General features: G+C 39.7%; 3 protein-coding genes across 4 annotated transcripts in view; all 3 read right to left on the bottom strand.

Annotated features, from left to right (window-relative positions):
• Nucleotides 1–2586, bottom strand: part of ergic3 (ERGIC and golgi 3) — a 10846-nt gene extending 8260 nt beyond the window's left edge. Inside the window, exons 1-4 of one of the 2 annotated variants that reach the window (XM_014024425.1) lie at nucleotides 2390–2586; nucleotides 1441–1511; nucleotides 363–450; nucleotides 169–288 (exon numbers count right to left, since the gene is read on the bottom strand). In XM_014024425.1, coding sequence (XP_013879879.1) covers nucleotides 169–288; nucleotides 363–450; nucleotides 1441–1511; nucleotides 2390–2477 — 367 coding nt within the window. In that variant the 5' untranslated portion in view covers nucleotides 2478–2586. The remainder of the gene's footprint in view (nucleotides 1–168; nucleotides 289–362; nucleotides 451–1440; nucleotides 1512–2389) is intronic. The other variant, XM_014024426.1, reaches the window with a different exon arrangement.
• A 512-nt stretch (nucleotides 2587–3098) lies between these two features.
• Nucleotides 3099–6499, bottom strand: LOC106529086 (homeobox expressed in ES cells 1). Its single transcript, XM_014024428.1, has 4 exons — nucleotides 5486–6499; nucleotides 3913–4031; nucleotides 3730–3831; nucleotides 3099–3593 (listed from the first exon to the last, which is right to left on the bottom strand). Exons 1-4 carry the CDS (start codon nucleotides 5577–5579, stop codon nucleotides 3420–3422), a joined length of 489 nt encoding a protein of 162 aa, XP_013879882.1. The 5' UTR covers nucleotides 5580–6499; the 3' UTR covers nucleotides 3099–3419.
• Nucleotides 6500–7352: 853 nt separating this feature from the next.
• Nucleotides 7353–9558, bottom strand: LOC106529084 (tripartite motif-containing protein 35). Its single transcript, XM_014024424.1, has one exon. It carries the CDS (start codon nucleotides 9012–9014, stop codon nucleotides 7617–7619), a length of 1398 nt encoding a protein of 465 aa, XP_013879878.1. The 5' UTR covers nucleotides 9015–9558; the 3' UTR covers nucleotides 7353–7616.
• Nucleotides 9559–11497: the final 1939 nt, after the last annotated feature.

The following is an 11497-nucleotide window of genomic DNA, read 5'->3' as shown; positions in this document are numbered from 1 at the left end:
AAAAGATCTTGAATAATAAAGTATACAGATAAAGTGTTTATTTTTCTTCTAGTTATTTATATTTTTCTGTTTACTTTATCCCTCAGCAGCTCTTTGAGATTCGTTTCAACGCGTCGACAAAAGGCCGGTGAACAGGAGGTCAAAGGTCAACAGGAAGTCAAACTTTACCGTGTTTTTCCGCCTCGTTTGTGACGGGTCTGAGTTCTTTATCCAGCCGCTGTTTGAACAGATTGTGCTCCACGTCCAGCTGCTGCTCGCCGGCCACGTCCATGGCATCTATACTGAGATCTGACAAACACAAGGCTCTGTTAATTAGCTCGTCAGCGCCGCCAGGAGGCCGGGGGCGGAGCGGCGGCACTTACAGGCGCATGGCATGTGAGGGAAAATAACGTCGATGTTGATTTTGAGTTTGTCTCCTCGAGACGTGTCCACGTAGAGCTCAGGGTGGACCTGTAGGACCAGACAAGTTTATTATCTCCTAGTTTRTTTAGTGAAACACCGTTTTGTGTTTTCAGGTAAACTTAGAGCAGCTCTGTGGACAGAATTAATCTTTGTGGGGTTTTTTCCACCCGACCAGTCGGACAGGAAAAACTCCTCTGATGTTAACGGTGACATAATCGAGTTATTTTCTGTAGTTATTGTGTCTGTGGTGCACAAACTGTGAACAAACGTTTCTTCTATTTGTTTGCCTGAATCCAAAACAGACGRTTCGTTTAAAAAATGATGATAAACCAAGAAATCCTCACGTTAAAGCAGCCAGGACAAGTAAATATTTTTAAAAGAAACTGAAAAGTTGAATAAATCTACAAAAAATCAAAACAAAACAGGTTTAATCAGCTAATGTTGTTTTTTGATGCTTTAGGTTGTTAAATCTTCACAACATAAAAACCAGGGCTGCAACGATACAGAAAATTCACGATTCAGTTCGATACTTTAGTCTCACGCTTTGATATTTTTCGATACAAAAAAGAGAAATATCCAAGCCCTTCTTAACTTGTAATGTATTTAAATTGATTATGAACATTTGTTTAACCTCAAAAGTACAGTTTTTAAATTAAATGTTGCTGAAACAGCAAGTTTCTCAGTGGATCTGAGCTCAAAAATRCAGCCTAGGTGGAGTAGTCGAGCACAGATCCACTGATCCTTCAACACAGAGCATCTTCACAAGACAAGTTGATAAAATAAATAATAAAAATCTGTATTGATCCATAAATGGTGTGTACTGATTGGTTCGATACAGGTACATGTATTGTTGCACCCCTAATAAAAACCTGTCCTTATTACGCCTCTTTATCAGCACTTTTTCAGTCCTAAAGCAGTGAGCTGAGGCRTTCAGGCCTGTGATCCTTCAGAGAGGAGGTCTGGGTTTCTCTCCGGACCTGTTGTTGTTAGATTGTTAATCTGAGATGACAGATGATGGGATTGGGTGGCTGGACTCGCCTCTTTAGTCAGGTAGTACTGCAGCTCGGAGACGAACAGGATTAACATGATGACGCCGCTGATGAGGGTCACTGCAGAAACACACAGGAAGTCACGTCTTTAACACCCTGGTTCACATAATAATCCACAAGCTTTTATTATTTAACGCAGGATGTCAGCTTTACTCACAGTAAATATGTAAACAATGAAACTTCATTCAAGCCTTATTGCTTAATGTTGAATAATAGAAGGGTTTCATCTGTGCCGCTTAAAACTCYACAATAATCTGGATTATTCTAGAAATTATTCCTACTTTGAGACAAATTAGAAATATTTTTCATACCAGAAGTGTGGGATATAATGCGACAAAATGTAACGAGATAAATATAAAAGGAAACAGTTTTTTGTCATAAGCTGAACTGATTTATCGTATCAGTAAAATAAAGATATAAATGCTTTTTATCTATGAGCGGGAACTGGTTGCATCATTTTATTACAACCACATTATGTATTTATTTAAACTATTGGAGTTATTTTGCCCTTTKTGTGACTAAAAACGTGCAAAACAAAGCAAATATGGTGCAATATTAATTTATTTWACATAAAAATCATTTGTACACTAAAAAACTGCTTAACAAAGTGGTTTATTCTCTAATTAAAGACATAAGTGTACTGATGTAATATTTAAAGTATTAAAATACCTGAAACTCGTATATAATTATGCAGTTATGTGTATTTTTCAATGGGCTAGCTGTAAGTTTGCTCCATGACAGGATTTTAAATGTTATAAATAATTTTTGTTYTTCTTTACAGGCTTGGTCATGACCATGTGAAGCATGTGGAGGGTTTAAATGTGTTTCATTYTTCTGTTTTTTATCCTCTAAAGGAGAAATGAATCAGTTAGCTTTAGCCGCTAGCAGCCTGTGTGCCACTTCCAGATGCTGATTTCTGATGAATTAAAGCTTTTTACCGGCAGCTCCGCCCCACGTCTTCACCCGGAAATCCTCCAGAGTTTTCGGGTAAGCGTCGAACTGCTTCAGTTTGTTCAGCGTGTCCATTTCGTGAGGGAAAACGCGCCGGTTGTAGAGAAAAATTAGCGGAAAAGATCCCTCTGCACTCCGGACGCACTACGGGAGCTCCGCGTTCAGTTCCGGGTCACGTGGGGCGGCGTGGACCAATCAGCGCCAGCCGCGTCATTTTTCTTTTCTTATCGTTTTCTTGTAATTTGTGGGATAAAAAATTAAACACAACTAAACATTAAATGTTTAACTGACATTTTAATGTTATTATTATTGTTTGCACTAAACAAATACATATTATTTTAATACTTATTAAAATATGTTCTGAAGGCAGAAATAAATGGAGAAAAGACCGTTTTATTTAATACTGATCTGTTTTAGTTTCAATGTTTTTCTGCGTTAAATGTGYCTTTAAATTCTCACCCACTTTAGTTTTGTTATCTAAGAAATAATAAGATAAAAATGAAAATAACAAGTCAATAATCACCAATATCAAAATTTTGCTTTCTTTTTTCTTAAAAAATGTATATTTCTTTGTTGCTTGATGAATAAAATTGTTTTATACTTATGTAGTTTGCAACAAAATGACAACATTAACTGAAAACACTGCTTCTGAAATTGATAAATCACTATAAACAACCTATAATAAATGGTTAATAAAAATATTCTTATTACACAGTTTAGGAGCCAGTTTTATTCAATCAGATGTCTTTTTGAAATTAAAATTTAATACTTTAATAATAACTCCTGATATTCAAAAACAATAAATATATTCAATCAGCTAAAAACAAACTAACTAAAAATAAATGAAATAGAACTCAATCTGTATGTTTAAAGTATCAAACTGTAACTTTATTAAACTTTTTTTATTTTTCTAAATTGTCTTATAAACCAGAATTGAAAAGACAGAAAACAAATGAAGAAAAAAAATGAAGCAAATCGACAAAAACCATCCTCCAGACAGGGAGGCCTTCATCTGGGTCACTCCTCCTCTTCCTCGTCTTCAGGCTGCTGGGCGGTCTCACCTGGCGCTTCCTGTTTGACCTTCAGGTGACCCTCGACCTCGGCCCTCGCCCTGAGGTCCGTCTGGACCAGCTGCAGCCGGGTCTCTCTGAGGGAACGTCTCAGTTTGGCCCGCCGGTTCTGGAACCAGATCTGACAGAAACAGATCAGGTGTCCTCAGGTAACGTCGTGTTTTGATTTACTTTATTATGTCAACAAGTTTTCCTCGTCTCGTTTCTTCCAGCGTAACGTTTTTTAGCTAAAAGTGGTGAAAACTGCAGATCCAAACCTGGATCCGGTCCTCGTCCAGGTCCAGCTGTCCCGCCAGCTGCTCCCTCAGCTGGATACCTGGATAACAGTTCACCTGAAACACCGACTGCAGGGTGCTGACCTGCAGAAACATCAGGGTTTGACTCACACATTCATCATTAATTTATTTATTTATATATTTATTTATTTATTAATTATTTACCTGTCTGCTGGTGAAGGCAGTACGGGGTCTTCGCCCAACATACCAGCTGGATGTGGGTCTGACTGAGTTCTGTTGTTTGGAGCAGAACCGGTTTTCTCGGTTCTGTTCTGACCCAAGTTCTGCATCAATAAAACATCACAGCTTAACAAACAGGAAGTAAATTATGTGTTTACACAACTCATTGTTTCAGAATTAGAGGTTTATAATATCTACTTTAATTCTTTTGAGGATATTTATTTACCAAGTGCTTTTTTAAAGTTGTTACTTTTATTTTTCTTCTAGTTTTGTTTTGTTCATTTTCTTTACTTTAAAATTGAACAATTGTTATAAAATAAATCTGTCTGAACTCATCATGAAATATTACGACTCGTAATATTACAACTTCAAACTCATAATATTATGACTTTAATCTTGTAATATTACGACTTTAAACTCGTGATATTACGAGTTTGAAGTCACGAGTTTAAAGTCGTAATATTATGAGATTAAAGTCGTAATATTATGACTTTAAACTCGTAATATTATGAGATTAAAGTCATAATATTGTGACTTTAAAGTCGTAATATTACGAGATTAAAGTCACGAGTTTAACGTCGTAATATTATGAGATTAAAGTCGTAATATTATGACTTTAAACTCGTAATATTACGAGTTTAAAGTCACGAGTTTAAAGTCGTAATATTACGAGTTTAAAGTCACGAGTTTGAAGTCGTAATATTATGAGATTAAAGTCATAATATTATGACTTTAAACTCGTAATATTACGAGTTTAAAGTCGTAATATAACAACTTTAAACACGTAATATACTTCAAACTCATAATATTACGACTTTAATCTCGTAATAGTACGAGTTTAAAGTCACGAGCTTAAAGTCGTAATATTATGAGTTTAAAGTCACGAGTTTAAAGTCGTAATATTACGAGATTAAAGTCATAATGACTTTAATCTCATAATATTACGACTTTAAACTCATAATATTACGACTTTAATCTCGTAATATTACGAGTTTAAAGTCACGAGTTTAAAGTCGTAATATTACAAGATTAAAGTCGTAATATTACGACTTTAAACTCGTAATATTATGACTCTATTTTTATATGACTTTAATGTCATAATACTTTATTCTCGTAATTAAATTTTTWAAAAAAATCTCATGGTGTGGCCCTAATACTCCATCGTAGAAAAGAAATGGGAAGTAAAAACTTATTTAATCCCACCCTTCTCCAAAACGTATTAAAAATAATAAATTCTTCTTTCCTTATTCGAAATCACAATTTCATTAAGATAGAAACAATAGTTCACCTAATAAATTATGTAATATATTCATGTTGTAATAATAATTCATAATAAATAAAATTAAACAACAATAAAATAAAAAGACTTAAAATCAAAGCAAAAATAGCTCTAAAATCTAAAATAGAAGAAATAAAAAATTGAACTGAGACAGGACCTGTTCAGTGTCCAAACAGACGACGGGAGCTCCAGAATTTAAATCAAGAAATAAGACCTGGTTCCTGTTCTGTAAAAACACTGAAATGTTTTCAGTAAAAAAAACAAGCGTCAGTGTCTTACCTGTCCAGGGTTGGTGGAGTTTGCGGCTCGTCTCGTGTTTCTGGTCCAAACCCAGAATCTGTTGGATGTAAAAGGCCGGCAGGGTCCCCTCCATGGCAGTGGGCTCTGATGGATGAGCAGGAAACACTCTGCTGCTGCAAGGAAACCTGACCTGGATCAGCAGGACCACAAACTGGGCTCTGCTGGTTTTAAATGGGAGTGGAGGATTCTGACGGGCCTCCAATTAGAACCGAGGAGTCTTTTTCCATGAGAATGACGAGCTAATCTCTGATAATTGGCTGCTCTGCTGAGTAAATGAATATTTTACCCTCTGCCTTTTTTAAAAGGACTAAATAAAGAAAAAACGTCTGAACTTGTTTTCTCCCTGATGGCGCACGCTGCAGGAGTGTGTGATGCAGACAGCAACGAGACAAAAACAAAAAAAAAACTTCATCCTTTTCTTCTGAATTACCAAAGTAGAAAATGAGTTTCCACTCTAAAAACACAGCCGTTCTGCAGAATTCAAACTCAGAACAATAACGACAATAAGGAGCCGGTGAGAGCCACTAATGCTATTAGTTTAATCTGTAAGTGTTGTGATGCAGATGAAGCTCGCAGTGTCGGAAGCAGCGGGGAGAAAAAAGCTTTTCAGGAGCAGATTAGTCCCTAATAAAGGCCTACGGCAGCTTTAAATCAACAGCACACTTATTTATTGATCCCTCAGCGGACGGAGGTCACAGCTGCATGAAGGAAGGGCTTCCTGAAGTCAGACATTCCTGCGAAAACAGCTCAATTCTGCTGCTTTCACATCTTTTTCTACTGAATAAAACTCATCCACAGCTGTAAAATGTGCTTGAAGGTGGTTTAAATGAAGAAAACACGAGTAATAAAAAGTTATTGGGAGTTTAAATCAAATAAAAACAGATTAAACTTGCAGGAACATTTGAGTTCTGTCCTGTCTGTTTGTGGAAAATTATCAGAATAAAACAAATAAAGCTTATATTTACATCCTGATAAATTGTCTAAAGTTTTTTTTTATTTAGTTTTATTTTTAAGCCTTTGTTTCTAATTTTAGCAGGAAAAAAATATTTTTTGCATCATCTTGTTTCAGTCACTTCTTTTACAGTAATTTGTGTCTATAACTCTCCGTAGGGGCGGAGCCAGAGCACACGCCTCTTCTGGAACCTGATTGGCCACCCCTGTTGATTGACAGGTTATCATTTGTGGCATTAAAAGAAGCTCGATGAGGTCACTAATATTACACAATGTGTTTGTATTGTTTAAAAGAACAAGAACTCTCATTTTTAAATGTTTTATTCAGATATATGATTTGTAATTTTTACAGTTTTTACACCAGGAAGTGAAATTACAGGTAAACACTTCCAAAGAAAAATGAAAAAAATCAAATTTTTTTCATTTACAGATTGATCGACGATCAATTAAAAAACAAGTAATTAAGCGTTATTGGGAGTTTAAATCAAATAAAAACAGATTAAACTTGCAGGAACATGTGAGTTCTGTCCTGTCTGTTTGTGGCAACCTATCAAAATAAAACAAATAAAGCTTATATTTACATCCTGATAAATTCGTAATGTCTGAATTTTTTATTTAGTTTTATTTTAAAAAGGTTTTCTAATTTTAGCAGAATAAAAAGCCATATTTTTGTATCATCTTATTTCAGTCACTTCTTTTACAGTAATTTGTGTCTTTTTATAACTCTCATTATGGGCGGAGCCAGAGGGGTGGCCGGGGTCACACGCCTCCTCTGGAACCTGATTGGTCACTCCAGTTGATTGACAGGTCACCACTTGTGGCATTAAAAGAAGCTCGATGGGGTCACTAATATTATATAACCTGTTTTTTTTTGTTAAAAATAAAACAAGAACCCTCAGTTTTAAACTTTATTTGATGATCATAGCTTTACAGATATATGATTTATATTTTTTACACTTTTTACACCAGGAAGTGAAATTACAGGTAAACACTTCCAAAGAAAAATGAAAAAAAAAATCAATTTTTTTCATTTACAGATTGATCGACGAACAGTTAAAACATTTTTAGTGATTAATGAGGCTAAATAAGGTTTGTTTCTTTACAGATTTGTCACAGTGCTTCTTCAGGAAAGTCTCAGGTTTGAGTTTCTGTGATCGTATCAGGTGCTCGCTTTAGAGAGCGGACTCACGAAGACCTCCTCCGGTAGGACCTTCATTGGCGAGGCGTTGACGGTGTTGAAGTACGGGAACAGTTTCTCAGTGAAGATGTGCGTGAAGGTGTGCAGGTGTGTGTTGGTGTCGAGGTCAAAGAACAGCAGCTTTCCTCTGCTGCAGTCCAGGAAGACCCTGATCCTCCGGAGCTGTCCCAAAGGAGCCAGAGGCGTGGACGGATCCGACAGGGAGCGTGCCACGTATTCCCCGTTCACGCGTCCGATCCTCCACAGGGACGACGGGTGGGTTCCCTTCGTCTTGACGCTCTGGGAGGCCACGCCCACAAACCAGTCGGAGCTGTCTCCCACRTCCACGTCCCAGCTGTGGGTGTCCRAGTGGAAGCCCTCCGAGCCCAGGACGATGTGGAAACAGTCGAACCTCTCCGGGTTGTCGGGGACGTTCTGCTTGGGTCCACACCTCACGCTGGTCAGGTCCTCGGTCAGGACCAGCTTGTTGTGGGCCGTGTTTGGGTCCAGAACCACAGGACTGTAGGAGACCAGCTGCTTCATGTTGGTCCAGATGTTGAAGCTCAGGTTGCCCAGGTGTTTGGCCACATCCATCAGCGCTCCTGAGGGGGGCTGAGGGTTCTCAGGTGGGGGCCGGCCTTGGATCTTGCTCACAGCGAGGCTGAAGTCCTGCAGGAAGGAGGCGTCTTGGCGGTTTGTGTCCTCGGCGTCCCGGATGGTGTCTGAGAGCGAGGAGATCTGCTTACTCAGAGCGCTGATCCTCCTCTGCAGCGTCTGACTCTTCCTCCGCTGCTCCTCCCTCACGGCGTTGATCCTCTGCTCCTCCTCCTTGTGGAGGAACTTGTAGAGCCTCCTGAACTGCTCCTTGATGCGGCCCTCCACGTGCTGGGCCTGGACCTCGTTGTGCTTCATGGTGCTCTCGCAGTCCTCCTTGGCGTCGCTCAGGAGCTTCAGCTTCTCCTGGAAGGGCCGGAGGAGCTTCATGAACTCGATCCTCAGCTGCCGGCCGTCAGCGGGCCGGAACTCGTGGTGGGCGTGTTCGTCCGACAGCTTGCAGACGAGGCACGCCGGCTCCTGGTGGTCCACGCAGAAGAACTCGAGGCGCTCCGAGTGCAGACGGCAGACGCCCTCGGTGCCGTCCGAAGCCTCGGACGGGTTCCTCTGGATCAGCTCGCAGAGGTTTTTTAAGACCCGGTTGCAGGGAGGGTTCCTGGTGGGGGATCTTTTCTTACAGACGGGGCACTCCCGCAGCGCGTTCCTGTCCCACCAGCTCTGCAGGCAGCAGCTGCAGTAGCTGTGGCTGCAGGACAGGATGACAGGATCCCGGTAGATGTCACGACATATCGGGCAGCAGAGATCCTCGTCCAGGATCCGAGACATGGTCTTTCCTGTCGCAGGTGAGTCACCTGTGGCTGCGCACCTGTCAGCTCTGTGAGCCTGCTTCAGCTCTCTGCAGCTGTCTCTTCCTGTTTGATCAGAACATGAACTCGAACTCCTGTTTTTAACTTTCTCTACAAGGAAGGGCCTGATTCCTGCCAGGCTCCACACACGTCACAGAGGGGGCGGAGCCTCTGTGATTTAATGCTGCAGTTRAATCACAGAGGGGGCGGAGCCTSTGTGATTTAATGCTGCAGTTATTTGACTTTACGTGACATGAAATCCTGCAGTGACCTCATGATCAGAGATGTGAAAACACTGACGGTTCTCAGCAGGGAAGCTTTTCCTGCTGTTACTGATAATAATCAGCTCATATAATTTATTTTTGTTCTGTTTTTACACGTTAACAGACATTTTTATTAAATAATACCAGTTAATAACTAGTTAATTTTGTATGTGAGTAATATACAGTAATATTCACTCAGCACGTATCTCATTCTGCAGTTTTTGTGCTTTTTTTTACAATTTAGATATCAAAACGTTCAGCTCCTTCAGGACATTCCTGCTATGAAATTTGATATTTCTCATTAAAAATGAAACCTTTAATTCTTTAAAAATATTCAGATAACTTTTGACCTTTTTTTCTGGTTCTAATTTTTCAACTTCTTTGTACAAATTTCAGCTTCCTTTGGCTTAAATTTAGCTGATTTTTGTTTATTTCTGCCTTTTTGACTTCCATTGTAACATTTTCTGCTATTCTTCTGCTAATTTTAATGTTTTGTGCTTTTTTTTAGCTTCCTTTGGCTTCTATGGACTGATTTTTGTATTTTTTTCAGCCTTTTAAGCTGTCATTCAAACATTTTCTGCTAATTTTTTTTGATAATTTTAACTTTTTNTGTTAAGTCAATCACAGGTGAGTTAGTTACATGTTAAGTCAATCTCTAGTGATTTAGTTACATGTTAATTTGATCACATGTGAGTTAGTTGCATGTTAAGTCAATCACAGATGAGTTAGTTACTTGATAAGTCAATCACAGATGAATTATTTACATGTTAAGTCAATCACAGTTTAGTTAGTTACATGTTAAGTCAATCACAGTTTAGTTAGTTACATGTTAAGTTGATCACAGGTGAGTTTATTACCTGCAGGATGAGGATAGAGTTGTGGATTCTGGGTTGTCTCTTCAGATTGAGAGGAGATGCTGTTGTTAGCGGTATGTTGAATCCACGTCTGGAATGAAACATGGTCTAACATGTATGACCTCATGACCAGGAACAATGGAGCAGATATTTGGCAGCTTATTTCTGTGCTGCTGAAAAACTCACAGAGTAGCTTCTGTCTGGTTTGTTTTAGTTTTTAAAATTAAAACAAACAAGAATCACGGAGTTGTTGAAACAATCTGAGACAGGACATCTTTTAAAAGTTTTTATTAAAACAAATTGTGTGTACACGCATATTTCCTGTTATAGGTAGTTTAAAACAGAAAACACGTAATGTTAGATGTTAATTAAAGCAACAAGTACAAAAAAAATGTACTCGCTATGTAAGTTTCCTACAAAATTAAACGATGCATCAATAAAAATCTGCAACTCTTGATCAGTTATTTAATGATAAATATTTTAGAGGAGTAAATAATATGTTGATATTCACCAGTTGTTCCACATTTGAATAATAATGTTGACGTTATTCAGTGGCTTCACAAATGACAATATTATTGTTTTTTTACTGTTGTAAATAAAGTCTTTTATTGTGAAGTTCGTGTTTTGTTGTTTGTTTCCGGTTTGATGACGCGTTAAAATGAAGTCATACTTTGGTAGTGTGTTTTTGTATAAACTCMGTAATGTTTATTGTTAGACTTTTTGCAGGGATGATGTTTAAAGTCGTGGTTTTCTGTAGCTTCAGGGTGAACCGCAGCGGCTGAAGGTCAGCTGTTGGCGCCCTCTGGTGGCGGCTGTGAGTCGGTGCCAGACCTCCCCCCCTCCTCCCCGTCCTCCTTCCATTCCKGGGGAGACCGCCTCCATTTTACCTCGGACACCGGGCGGAGGAGTAGCGGTTCGCGGCGGACTGTGCTGCCGGTGGAGGAGCAGCGTCCCCCGGCGGAGGCTTCAGGTGTTCGCGGCTCGAAGCGGCTTTTCTCCGGGATGGCGGTGCTGCGGCAACTCGCTGGATTTGTGAGAATTTCTCCGTGAATCGTTTCTGTGTGGGACGGAGCTGCGGAGAGGAGGCGGCTCAGGCGGTTCGGTTCGAATGATCAGGTACCGGCTCAGTTCTAAAGATTGATTATTGGCTTTGAGCCGCGGCTTCCTTTGATCCGCTCAGCGGGTCGGCTAGAGGCGGCAGGCCGCTGCTGCAGCCTCTCCGGCGGCCTCGCCTAGCGGCTTCACCCGGACAGCATCCATCCCTCCGCTGGGGGACGTGTGTGTGTGTGTGTGTGTGTGTGTGTGTGTGTGTGTGTGTGTGTGTGTGTGTGTGTGTGTGTGTGTGT

This window comes from Austrofundulus limnaeus, unplaced genomic scaffold (assembly GCF_001266775.1).
Source record: "Austrofundulus limnaeus strain Quisiro unplaced genomic scaffold, Austrofundulus_limnaeus-1.0 Scaffold422, whole genome shotgun sequence".
NCBI lineage: Eukaryota > Metazoa > Chordata > Actinopteri > Cyprinodontiformes > Rivulidae > Austrofundulus > Austrofundulus limnaeus.
This window is presented reverse-complemented; position numbering and strand designations above follow the sequence as displayed.